This window comes from Haemorhous mexicanus, chromosome 18, assembly GCF_027477595.1.
Source record: "Haemorhous mexicanus isolate bHaeMex1 chromosome 18, bHaeMex1.pri, whole genome shotgun sequence".
In the NCBI taxonomy this organism is placed as follows: Eukaryota; Metazoa; Chordata; class Aves; order Passeriformes; family Fringillidae; genus Haemorhous; species Haemorhous mexicanus.
In genome coordinates this window covers 8629087-8641586 of record NC_082358.1, presented here as the reverse complement: position 1 = coordinate 8641586, position 12500 = coordinate 8629087, and the positions used below count along the sequence as shown (strand labels likewise).

Sequence of the window (12500 nt, the reverse complement as noted above, 5' to 3'; positions counted from 1 at the left end):
CACTCCAACACCATCCCTCTGGACCACAGCAAACTGCCCTTGGAGCACCCCAACCCTTCCCTGGGCAGGGAGAGGACCTCATTCCCATCCATCCATCCATCCATCCATCCATCCATCCATCCATCCATCCATCCATCCCGCTGAAGCCAACTCCTTTGGGCCCAAAGTCTCTCAAATTCCCAACAATTGCAAAGACCACAGCACCAGCAGCAGCTCGAATGACAAATTTATTTGTGGATTCACCTCCACCTGCAAACCGAAGCGTTCAATGGGCTAATGCTAATCCTCGTGCTCCCCATGCGGGATCTGAGTGGCTCCGACATGAAGAGCACGAGTCCGTGCTCAGTGGCCAAGTGAGCCCCTCTGGAACCTCCGGTTCTCCCCTCACCTCCATCCCAGCTTGGCCTCTGCAGGGAGCACGGTCCCACACATAAATACGGACAGACAAGATAACAAAAATAGCATTAATAGTATTCACAAATGAATTAAAAACTACTCGTATATGTACAGCAGAGCGCGGGCAGTATGTACACGGACAAGCTGTGGACAGCTGTGTCTGCCCGCGGTGGGCTCCGAAGGATGAGGGCGTTTATTCTGGAAGCTAATTTCAGCTCAAAGGCCGGAGGTTCCCTGCTCCAGCAGCAGCAGGAGCAGCGTGGGAATGAGGGGGAGGGAAGCCAGACACCTCAGTCACTGCATGCAGCAATCACAGCCAGGCATGGGCACTGCCTGCACTATGGGACTGGGAACATGGGGAACAGCAGTGGAGAGGCCAACAGCTCCTTTTGTCCCCAAAGAGGCTCCCCAGAGGTGGAGATGGCTCTCAGCCAGTGCCAGCCCTCACTTCCATCTCCCCTGGGCTTGCTTCCCTGCTCGTCTTGTGAATCAGCTGCTCCCTGGGCTTTGCCACCCCTGTGAAGGCGCTTCCCCTTACCCTTTCAATCCCCAGCTCTGGATTCCTGGACACCACAGCCCCAGCTCTCTGCAAAGCCCTTTGTGCCAGGGACAAGCACTCTCCCCCTCTCCTGCCTCCCTCCTTTGCCAGCCCAGAGGAACAGGCTGAGAAGGGATGAGCACTGTCCCACAGCCATCTACATTTTGAGTGAGGAGGAGGAAGAGGACAAAGAACCCTTCATACCATGCACAGCCCTGGGCCTGGCACACCATCCTCACCTGGGATAGGCTGCAGCTCCCAGAAACTGATTATGTGGAGAGAAAGGAATTCTGACCAAGGGCAGAGCCCCTCACCTCTGGCCTCTGCATCCTCCTCCTGCTTCCCTGGCCACAGGGATGAGCTCTGACTGGAGAAGCAAGGACAGGATAGGAATGCTGCAGGGAAGCTCCTGCCTCTCCCTGGTGCCTGTGCGTGCCAGAGATGGAGGCACGGAGCCTGACCCTTGCTCTGGCTGGGGACCTTTATATTAGTGACACATCTACACACACGCACGCACTCACACATGCAAAAATAAGTCTGTTTATTCTCTTCCAAATTATTTGGAGAACCCTGCAGGGCTGGGACACCTTCTAGCCTGTGCCCCACCCCAGCTGCCTGGATCTCCCCAGCGCTGGGAGCTGGTGGCTGAAGTGCTGCATTGGCCTCAGCGCCTTTAAAACACAACGGAACAGTAAATAAGACGGGCTACAATAAAAGGAGCTGGCGGCACGAGGGAGAAAACTCCATGGAGCAGGGTGCTCGGCCGGGATGGAGGGGCTGCCCCTGTGCCGGTGACAGTGCTCGGGAGCGGAGTGTAGTGGATGTGGCGGTGGAGGCGCAGCCGTCCCGGCTACGGGGGCTCGGCGGCGGCTCACTTGCGGCTCAGCAGGGATCCCAGCAGAAGCACTCCGGCCACCGTCGCCCCAGTCAGGAGCCATTTGTTGAAGGTCTCCTGGCCTTTTCTCACCTCGGCAGCAGCATCGTTCCCATAGAGGTCCACAAAGCGCTCCTGTGGAAAGAGGAGAGCGGTGAGCACGGGGGTGTGAGTGGAGCAAAGGAAGGGCTGGCAGGAAAGCGGTGGTGGGGACCGGGCAGATGACAGATGCCTTGTGCTTCCTCGCTCTGAATCACGCACACAGGGCAAGGGGAGAAGCACAGTCATGAGAGAAGAGGATGGCAGAAAGGATTTGTGAGGAGAACACCACGCGGGCAGGGCAGGGGATGCATCACGTGCTCTTGGCCCTCTAAAATTAGCATCCAAGTGTGATAGAAATCATTGTAGCGGGAACCCGCTGGGCTCCATTCCCTGGCCAAGGCCTGTGGAAGCAGCAGCAGGGCTGGTGCCCACGGCTGCGGGAGCCCACACTGTGTATCCCCTCAGTGATTTTGTGTCCACAGTGGAGCCTCCCACCTCCCACTCCCACATCCTGGCCCTCGCAGGTTACTCCACAACACGAGCTGGATTTCACGAATCCCTGCGGCAAAGGCAGACATTGGGTCGCCAAGCTACTGCCTTCCCACGGCTTCAGGAGAGCAGGCCAAGCACGAGGCTTGGCCAGGAATGCAGTCACTCCGGCCCAGCTCGTCCGAGCCGGCCGCCTCCAGCAGCAGCAGGAGCTGGGAAGACCTCAGCCCATGGTAAGGAGAGCTGTTGGGGTCCCTGAGCCGCACACGGCATGGCAGGAGGGGTCCCTGGGCAGGCAGCAGGGAAACACGTGGCCCAGGATCTCTCAGGTTTATCAGGGCTGAGCAGGAGGCTCAGAGCTGGATGGAGAGGAAGCTGCAAGCTCCAGGCTCAGGGATTGCCAGCAGCTCAGCGTCAGCAGGGGCTCAATGCTGTCACACCTTGAGCCCATCTTCCAGCAAGATCCCCAGTTTCCTGGTAAGTGAATGCAGTTCCAGTAACCCGGCTGCTCTGGGAAAGCAGAGATAAGCCCGTCTGACGCTGTCACACCTTGCCACGGCCTCTGCACAGGCAGGGGGAGCATTCCTGCCTGCCTGCTCTGCCAGAACTCTGCCTCCCACATCTGCCCACAGCCTGTGGTCCCAAGACTGCGGGGGTTTAGTGCCCAGGTCATGGCTGGCATCCAGGTGCCTCTCTTCCATAGAACATGGTGCCAAGTCTCCCAGCAAGCACCGAACAACCCCAGGATGGTCACAGCTTGCGGGGTATCTCCTCACCTTGCCACAAACCTATGACCAAGTTCAGACAGTTTTTCAAAGCAGGGTGTGCAGCAGACCTGCATGCCTACTCCCAGGGAGCTGGGCTGTGTCCCTCTTCATGGCCACAGGGCTCCCCACCACAGGGGACCAGGTCCTTGATAAGCTGAGCACCTCAGCACCCGCCTCTGCCACCAAAGCTCTTCTCCATCTCCCACCAGACACCTCCCCCAGCTGCCTTCCACACCCCATGACCATGAGGAGGTACTCACAAACTCAAATGCAAGTGTTGGGACACAGGGACTTTGCTAACTCACCCTGGAGCATGTCACTACTGCCACCTCATTAGAGTCCTCTTCAGGGGTATGACAGTCATACCCATGACTCCCACCACCCACACACAGTGGCAGAATGCAGCTCACTTCCCACCATGCCTGCCAGCTGGCATGGGGTCTGTGGACGTGTTGTACTGTGTCCTGGCCCTGCAGGAATGAGCAGGATGGAGCTCACAGGCAGATACTGTCCAGGGAAAAAGGTGAGGGCTGCTGCCTGCTGCCAGTCCACTCATCGAGGGAACAGTGAGCGATGTGCTGCAGGAGAGGGACAGGAGCAGAGCCCAAACCCAAAAGGGAGATATTTTAAATTCTGGCACAGGAAATCCCTCTGCTGATAGGTGGTGATGAGTATGGAGTTGTGACAGGGCATGGCAGTGGCAGCAAACTGAGAGCAGACTGGCAGGGATGGAGGGCACAGGGAACTGAGGTAGAAGGCACTTGTGCAAAAAACACCACCCCCTACAACATTTGTGTCTGGGAAGATTTAGGATGGATGTTAGAAAAAGGTTCTTGACCAGGAGGCTGGGTTGGGCATTGGAACTGGCTCCCCAGGGCAGCGGTGATGGCACTAAGCCTGAACCAGAGTTCAAGGAGTGTTTGGACCACACTCTCAGGCACATAGTGGGATTGCTGGGCTGTCCTGTGCAGGGCCAGGAGTTGGACTTGATGATTCTTGTGAGTCCCTTCCAACTCAGCATATGTTTTGATCTCTCAGTGCAAGGGCCTTCACTCCAGGGATGGTCCTTCCCTTGGACACACATCCCAGCCACTTGCTCACAGCACCTGAGGCTGCACAGTGCTCAGGAGGAAGGCAGCTGCATCCTTGTGATGTATTCCCCAGAAGATCTGCTTTCCTCAGGGATTCAGTAGGACCTGCCCCACTGAGAGTCCCACACATCTCCACAGGCTCTTCCTGACCCACAGCAGGAATGTCCCCACTGTGCCCAGGAAGGCTGCAGTGTTGGACAGGGCCACACATCCACCCAGCCTCTCCGTGGGGCAGGCACCAGGAGAGGCCCCCCTGGAAGGGCAGGGAGCCAAGGAGGGCTGGCAGCCGGTTCTCCATGTTGCTTTTTCCATGGCATGTGGTGCCTTTGGGGAAAGGCAGTTCCAAGAAGCCCTTGCTTCCAAGAAAAGGAAGTGTTTGCTGAAGGAGAGATAAATGGCATGCAGTGAGCGCAGAGCTATCGGGTGCTACAGGCAGAGAGGAGCACAGCCAGAGCCCAGCACAGGCAGGGAGGGACGTGAGCCCCTCTCCTTCCCCTGGGAAGGGAGCAGCAGCTGCTGGAGCCACAGCTGGGGGCTGTAGGGGACCTGAGGAGAGTGCCTTGCCCTTCCCCAGGGAAACCACCCTAGGAGCTGTGATAGCTCAGCCTCTGCACTACTTTGATCCCAGATGTGTCCCCTGGGAACCAGATCCCAGACCAGAGGGAGTGGGAAAACAGGCAGGGAATGTCCTCCCTGCCCATGCTGGGGGCGGGTTGAAGGTTAGGGAAAGGCAGCTTGCTCTGTTCCCACACCATCCCAGGCCTCGGCCGCTCAGCACCTGAAGCCCAGCACTCCCAGGACTGATCCCGACCTCTCTGGCTTGGTGTTTGGATCTCAGGCTTGCCCAGACACGTCCAGATATTTCTGGCCTCCCCCAGTCACCTTTATCTGAGAGGAAATATTTGGAATTCCTGAGTTGATCACAAGGACTGTGGTAGCAACAGCACGTCAGTGTCTCAATCTGTGGGCCTGTTCCACCCGAGAGGACAGGCTGTTCCATCAGAACGGCCGTCACATCCCCTTCCCCACCCCGGGTGACTGACATGTCCGAGAGGAGGATGCTCCAGAGCAGGCAACGAGTAAGCAGAGCTCTTATTCCTATGCAAGAGGCAATCCCCTGCCTTTCTCTCTCCTCCCCAGAGCTGGGGAAGGAACCCACATTTTCTTGTTAAAGCCTAAATCATCACTTGCTGGGGAGGGTGTGCTTCTCTCCTGCTGTACATGCTGCTTGCAGGAGGCAGAGAACCTGGAGAGTCAGGCTCCACCACCCCCTAGAGCTGCGGCAGGGAGGTTCTGTAGGGCCAAAAGTTCTCTGGACACTCACAGAGCCCCAGTCTGCAGCCTAGCAATGTGGGGATGCAGCAACCATTTAAACACTGCCCAGTGCCCACACACAACACTGTGGCAAAAAGGCAAGAGGAGCAGGTCTGACCTGAAGTGCTCTGTCTCAAGTGGAAGAGCAGACTAAAGAAGTGTCTCTGACTGAGACACTACTCACATCCTACCCTGGGAAGGGGAACACCAAAAATTTGAGGCTCTCATTTGTTTGGTTGGTTTCATTCACCAGTGCTGCCTGCACAGGAAGGAGAACAGTTGCTGGATCCCATTCAGGGTGAGCAGAGCAGAGCAGGTTCCTCTTTCAAGACAAGCCCCAGCACTTGGGGGAAAGAGGATTCGGTGACACTGAGCCATGAGGGCAGGTGAAGGAAGCAGATGTGGGCAATAAACTCCCATCTGGCCTCTGGTAAAGCAGGAGAGCAGAGAGGGGAGGGCTCTGGCAGTTTGAGGCTCGAAGCTTGCCGTGCACAAGGGGGTGAGGGGTATGGAGGTCACTGAGATACCAGGACAAAGCTCTGAAAACCAGCAGAGAAGATCCAGGCTCTAATGTGAATATCCAGGTGAACTTGGTCAAACTTTGACATGGAGACTTGGACTCCAGCAGGAGCTTTGGAGCTTCCCCACAGCTCAAATACCCAGCCAGCCCAGTGAGACAGATACCCCCAGCATACACCTCAGCATGCAAAACAGCCTTTCAAACCCAAGGATCCTGATGTGTTTTAGCAAAAATGATCTGGTTCCCCAGAACCTCCCGTGGGATAAGTCGGCATTGTTCCCAGATGGATCAACAGAGCTATGGGGAGGTTAAGTGCCTTTCCCAGAGCTGTGTGCGAGCCAGCAGCATGAGCCACAGCATCTGACTCCCAACCCAGGCATTCTCATCACGAGGCAATGTTTCCCTTGAAAACAAGGCTGTTTCTGTTTTACCTTCACCGTAAGTACAGCTGTGTTCCTGCTCAGAGGTCTAACAGCAACCGCCGGCCGGGAGCAGAGTCATCTGGATGACCAGACATTTGTTAATGAGATGCTGGGAACAGTTTTGTGCTGAGCAGCAAGACAAGGAGGGAAAAGAAAGGCAGCAGCTCAGCACAGACCACAACAAAGCCCTGCATCGACAGCAACCTGCTCCCAGAGCCCCTTTGGGCTGCCAGCTCACCACATGGGGCTGGCATATGCGAACCTGGAGGTGAAGCACAGGGGAGAAAAGGCAGCTGAGAGCTTTAAGAATAAAAGAAAACGTAAGTATTCCCAAAGGCTGCCACTGGGATCCTGTAAACACAGCTCTGTGGGTCCCTTTGTGATACGAATGGAAGAGACATCCTAGGGGTTCTTCCTCTGCCCTGCTCCCCCTAATGCTGTATCCACACGTGGCCCCCGCCACTCCCAGCCCTGAAAGGAGGGCAGCAGGGACAGAGGGTGACTGCAGAGGTCGCAGGACTGCCTGCAGTGCTGGGCAGTGGAGGTCAAGGTGAGCACCTGACTCAAGAGCATGGCAAGGGAGCCTGCCATCCAAGGCAGGTCTGACCTTCCCCATAGAAACACAGATCCTAGAATGGTTAGAGGGGACCTTAAAGATAATCTAATTCCAATCCCCTTTCCACGGGTACAGAAGATCTGCAGCTTCACCCCACTGGTCCCCACCAGCAACCCCAGGCAGGCTCAGAATGGGGTGGGGAAGGGGCTCTGGGACACAGAGAGAGGAAGGGGCTCTGGGGACAGCAGCTGCAGGTGCAAATACTCCAGAGACTCAGCTCTAACTGTTATGCAAATGGTGACCTCCAGGGAAGCAGCTGCTGATCTCCATGACAATGGCAGGGAATGCCACCCACCCACTGCCCCTCCTGCCTTTCCTGCCCTTGGAGCTGGTGCTGGGGTGTTGTGGACCCTGGGGTGCTGGCCCTCCCTAAATCCCAGGACATTCATTGAAACCTGCGACTGGGAAGGAGGCAGCCATAAGTTCAAAAGAGTCAGTTAAATAAGAGCACCCCTTCTTCTTCCTCTTCCCACTTGGGCTTTGCTGTGGGACTGTAGCTTGGGGGTCCGTCAGGGAAGCTGCCCCTTGGGCCAAAGCCCAACAGACCTGCAGGGCTCCAGCCTAGTCCAGGCCAGAGCCAGCTCTTTTCTAACCAGAAACAAACCCTCACTAGCACATTCCAGCCCTAATCCTTGCCGCGGCAGCCTTCTGTCAAACTGGTTTCATCACCGGCTCCAGGGAACCTGCAATAACCCCACACCATTCAGCACAATTTCAGCGTTTTCCAAATACATGAAAGAGGCTACGGTGACAGCTGTAACCCCCGTCCCTGCCCCGGGAGACTGCTGTGCACAGCACGAGATGGAGAGCAGGGAATTGCGCTCTCCGTTCCAGAAATCTGCTGAAACATTCATGTGTATTAAAGCCGGAGACGATGTGAATGACTAATCCATTTGCATCCATCTTTCATCAGTGTTCCTCCCAGAGCTAACCAGGCTGAGGGCTCCCGAAGGTGCCACAGCCCTGGCCAGCACCGGGCTGCTCTGCTTGGGAGGGCAGGCGAGGATGGCAGGAGACACGGCTCTGATACAAAGGCACAGCGAAGAACACATTGGCTGAGCCGGATCCACTCAAGAGATTAGCACCTGCTGGGAATGGGATTGTTTTCCAAAGGGCATTAAGTGGAATAGTCCGAGGAAAGACGGTCTCTCTGATGCTTCTCCCCATCGGACAGATGGTGTCTGAGCCCCGCAGCAGAGCAGCCTTTGTGCTAGGGGCGCGCTCGGGGGGCAGGGAAGGCTCCTGCTTTCATGTCCCGGTTATCTGCCGCCCGCGGGGCCGGGGAGCAGAGGGCCGTGGCCAGCTCGCTGTGCCGGACAGCACCTCAGCAGGGCCACTGGCACCCAGGGAACAGAGCTCAATTTTCACCTTGTCATTTGCTCTTCCTGGACGTCAGAGCTCCTGTGCAATCGTGCCCTTGTGTAACCGTGGGGAAACCTGTGCCGGGGAGACGTGCCATGCTCACGTGTGCCCGGCTGCCGAGCCACGTTCCCTCCTGCCAGGGGATGAGTGGGCGATGCTGACAGCTCTTTCTGGTCCTCACCCGCACTGTGAGCCTCACCAAACCCACCCCAGAGGGAATGTTGGCATTACCAGGGCTCAAGGGAACCAGGCTGGGTGCAGGGATGGTCCCCAAAGGAGAACAGATCCTGGGGAAGAGCTGCCTGGATCTCTTGCCTCAGCCACTCATCCACCACCATCCTGGAGGAGCGACAGCCAAGCTTTACCACTTCCCACTTGAGCTCCAGCACCTCACGAGGCTGCTGTAATTCTTACATGCCACTTGAATGAAAAAGGGGAAAGGGTGGAGGTGCAGGAAGAGGAGGAAGATGTGCTCATTCTGTTTTCACTTCCTGTTAGTTCCATGAAATCTCAAATTATTCAAGCCACAAAGTCCCTTTTAGCAAAATCCTTGCTGACTTGAGGGCAGGAAGCACAGTAGGCAGCTGATGCAGCAAATGCGAGAGAGAGCAGTGCAGCATGAGAAGGAGACTTTGTGCTCTGCCCTGGGCTCCTCCATGCATGTTGTTGCATGAAATAATCACTGGCTGGTGCACTGGAAGCTTCTAAATGAGGTCAGTTGCTCTATTAAAAGACATTAGCTCTCCAGCAAGTTTAATACACTGGTGAGCCATACAAGTATAGAATGAAGGCACTTGCAACACTCCATGATGGCTGATTTACAGGTAGCAACACCTCATTTTCTCCATATATAAGTCATATGTCACCCAGGCACTACCCAGGGCCACACACACACCCAGCACCCACATCCCAGCCCAAATCCTGAGCGAGCTCACCACAAGTCACAGACAGAGAGTAATGCCACATACTGCCACCAGACATGCTCCCTGCACAACACAGGCAGTGTCCCCAGTCTTCCACAGCTTCCATGGTGGCACAAACCAGAAAGACGGGCAAATGGGACTGGTACTTTTAAAAGAAGTAATGCAGACAGCTGTCCTGCTCCACCTGATCATAGCACTAGCTGCATTCAAACTAAACTGGCTCCATGCCAGCCTAGACCTCTTCTCTGAACTTCACAGAGAGCCCTTCATCCTCCAGCAGAGAAGAAAACCCTCCCAGCTGCTGGACCTGGCTCCTTCAAGAGGCAGCCAGGTCCAGCAGCTCCCTTTAGAATCCCACCCCAGGAGCCAGGTCACTGCTTGGCTCTGCCCATAGGCCCCTTGCACAGTCCTGGCGTGAGCTGCTCCAGCTCCTGCTCCAAGCCCTGCCTGCTGCCAGCTTGTCACGTTTTGGAGTATTTGATTTCACTCTGAAGAGCACCTGTCTGGCAGTGGTACAGGCAGGGAGAACCTGCCTGCTCTTTGTTCTTGGCTAGGCAGAGCACAGAGCAGGACACCTGCCTCAGTTTCCCTATGAGCTCAGGTGCAGGGCTGTGAGCCAGGGAACTCTGGGTCCATCCTAGATCAGGAACAGGTGCTGAAAGGCTGAGCCTAGCCCTGCTCCCACTGGAGGCACCTCATCTCCAGGGCTCATCTCCCCAAGCAGGATACTGATGCCAGGAGCTAGCTACTAATTGGATCTACTTAAATCAGCAGCTACGTCTGCAGACACAGCTGAAACACAAGCTTGAGCAGGAAGGAGGATAATGCAATAAATTCAAACAGCTCTCCCCAAGGGAATCACACAACCCCCTGAAACTTCCCTCTTTGCAGATACAGCCCATTACCCTTCCCTGGGCCTGCTGTGCCAGTGCAGAGGCAAGCAGCAGTCGAAAAAGTAACCAGCCCAAAGCCCCCTGAAACATCAAACTCCCCCGGCTTCCTGCTCCTAGCAGCAGAGGGAAGGCAGACCCGCACAACATTCAAACAGTCCCTGTGGCCATGGGAGCCTCTCTGGTTAACGCTCTGAATCCCGCTCCTCCCTCCCTCGCTACCCCGGAGGCAGGCAGCAGCGCTGAGTGCACTGGGTTTCCCATTAAAGAGATCCTGAGAGACAGCACTGGGCTGGTACACGTGAGCACGTGTCCGACAGAAGACACGGGCGGCTGGAGAGATGCTGGCTGCACGGAGCTGCAGCGGGCGTTCCCGCCTGCAGGCAGTCCTTCCCAGCACTGCTCAGCCCTCCGATTCTTTTTTTGCTAACTAAATTAAACATGAGGATAAAATAAGCAAAATACCTAAAAATAAAAAATAAACCGAGCATTTCTACAGCACAACTAGGTCACAGCTCCCCAGCATGTGAGTTGTGGCAGCCACGGCTCAGCCCCTTGAGCCTCCTGGGTTCAAAACTGACATCTCTCTTAAAAGGCTGCTCCTGAAACCCACACCTGCTCTCCGGTGAGCCCAGCTGGAGCCATCTGCTAACGGCTCTGCCTCCCAGCAGCCCTCGGCACCCTCGTTCCGCTGGGCTGTTCTGCTGTGGTAGAGTAACCCTTCTCCCCACCTGACCACGATGGTGCCAGCCTGTGCCCTGAGCCTGCCCTGCTGCCCCCCTCCACGGGTGCACTGTGGGAGAAGCTCTCCCACAGCCTCTGGAATGCATATTCCCTAACTTGAGCTCTTGGCATCTCAAGAATGATTAGGAGCAGGACTTCAGAGAGATCTTACAACAAGAACCCCTCCCGCACATCCTTCCAGGTGAGGAGCAGGGAGGAGGAAATTTCCCTGTCCAAGGTCAGGGCAATAAAGCAAGGAATGCCCTGGCACTGAGGGACTCTGCTTCCCTTTCATGTCTCCACTCTGTGCGTTAATCTTTAGTGGCTCAGAACAATAGTGTTTAAGGGCAACATCCCTCCCTTGTGGGAGGGTGGAGCAGGAGAGCAGAGGGTGGAGGAGAGTGGCTGCTCTCCTGCCACCCTCAGTGAATACCTTCGCTCTGAATCAGCAGGTAGGTCAACATCCCTGCTGCTCTGGGGTCCCCAGAGGGGACAGAGCAGCTGCCCCCAGCCCCCTTCTGCTCCCACAGCAGAAGCCACCATTAATCCCTCGCCTCTCGGTTCAGCAGGTCTGCAACACTTCTACGACTGATATCCATCCCTTCCCTTCCCCCAGCTCCTCCTGGGAATACTCTGGCTTTACAGCTAGTGGGGAAAGAGCTGCTAGAGAAATACTCCTTGTCAGGATGGGACTGTGCTTACAGCCATCAGCTGCTTGGTAAAAACCAAAGGAAACCAAACCATCTCAGCTTTAGCAAAGGTCTCAGAGCACCACACCACCATTCAGCTGCACCCAGTGTGTGCTGCAGGCGTGTTGCTGCTCCCGGGGGGAAACCACGTACACAAACCATACCAGAGCTCCATGGAAATTAGGCACAGCAGCCCAGACACACACACAGAAAGCTGCAGTTTCCACTGGGGAAAAGAGAGCTCCCACCCACCCTTTCTGCTGTGCTGGGACACCCCGCTGCTGCTGAAGTAGAGAGAGACCCTGGGCAGCGCTCCAGGGACACGGCTCCAGCGTCAGAGAGGAGCAGGATGAGCAGGCGGAATGACATTACTGAGAGCAGCTGTGAACACAGAGCAGCAAGAAACAGTTTGTTAATTATTTCACAGGTCTTTTTTTAAATGACACTCAGCTCTTCGGATTAAAGAGCCTCGGAGTGCTTTACGAATCAGAGTTGCCAGTGGCTCCCCTGGGAGTGAAGGAAATGCTATCCCTTTTGCTCAAAGACCCCGGGGTTAAGTGGGCTGCTCTGAGCCACAGCCAGCCACGGGCAGGAGTTTGGCTTTCCAGGCGCCTGCTGTAATCACAGATCTAAGGAACGTAATCAAACTGCACCACACACCGAGAGGCAGCAAGGAAAACAGGCAGGGCCCCAAAGAAGGAGAACGAGTAAAGGGGGTAAAGAGCAAAGCTCTGAAATCAGCCTCTGCATTGCTCTTGGTCTAGCGGCAGGAATGCTGCTGTGGGCCGGGCAGGAAGCTGCAGTGGAAGTCATTCCAATGGCATTTCCTGGAGAGCACTGCAGA

General features: G+C 55.9%; 1 protein-coding gene across 3 annotated transcripts in view; it reads right to left on the bottom strand.

The window, feature by feature from the left end:
- Window positions 1-214: 214 nt before the first annotated feature.
- The window catches only part of BCL2L1 (BCL2 like 1), an 18478-nt gene continuing 6192 nt past the window's right edge, over window positions 215-12500 (bottom strand). For all 3 annotated transcript variants that reach the window (XM_059862449.1, XM_059862447.1, XM_059862448.1), the window contains exon 3: window positions 215-1943. In XM_059862449.1, the coding sequence (XP_059718432.1) occupies window positions 1806-1943 (138 nt within the window). In that variant the 3' untranslated portion in view covers window positions 215-1805. The remainder of the gene's footprint in view (window positions 1944-12500) is intronic.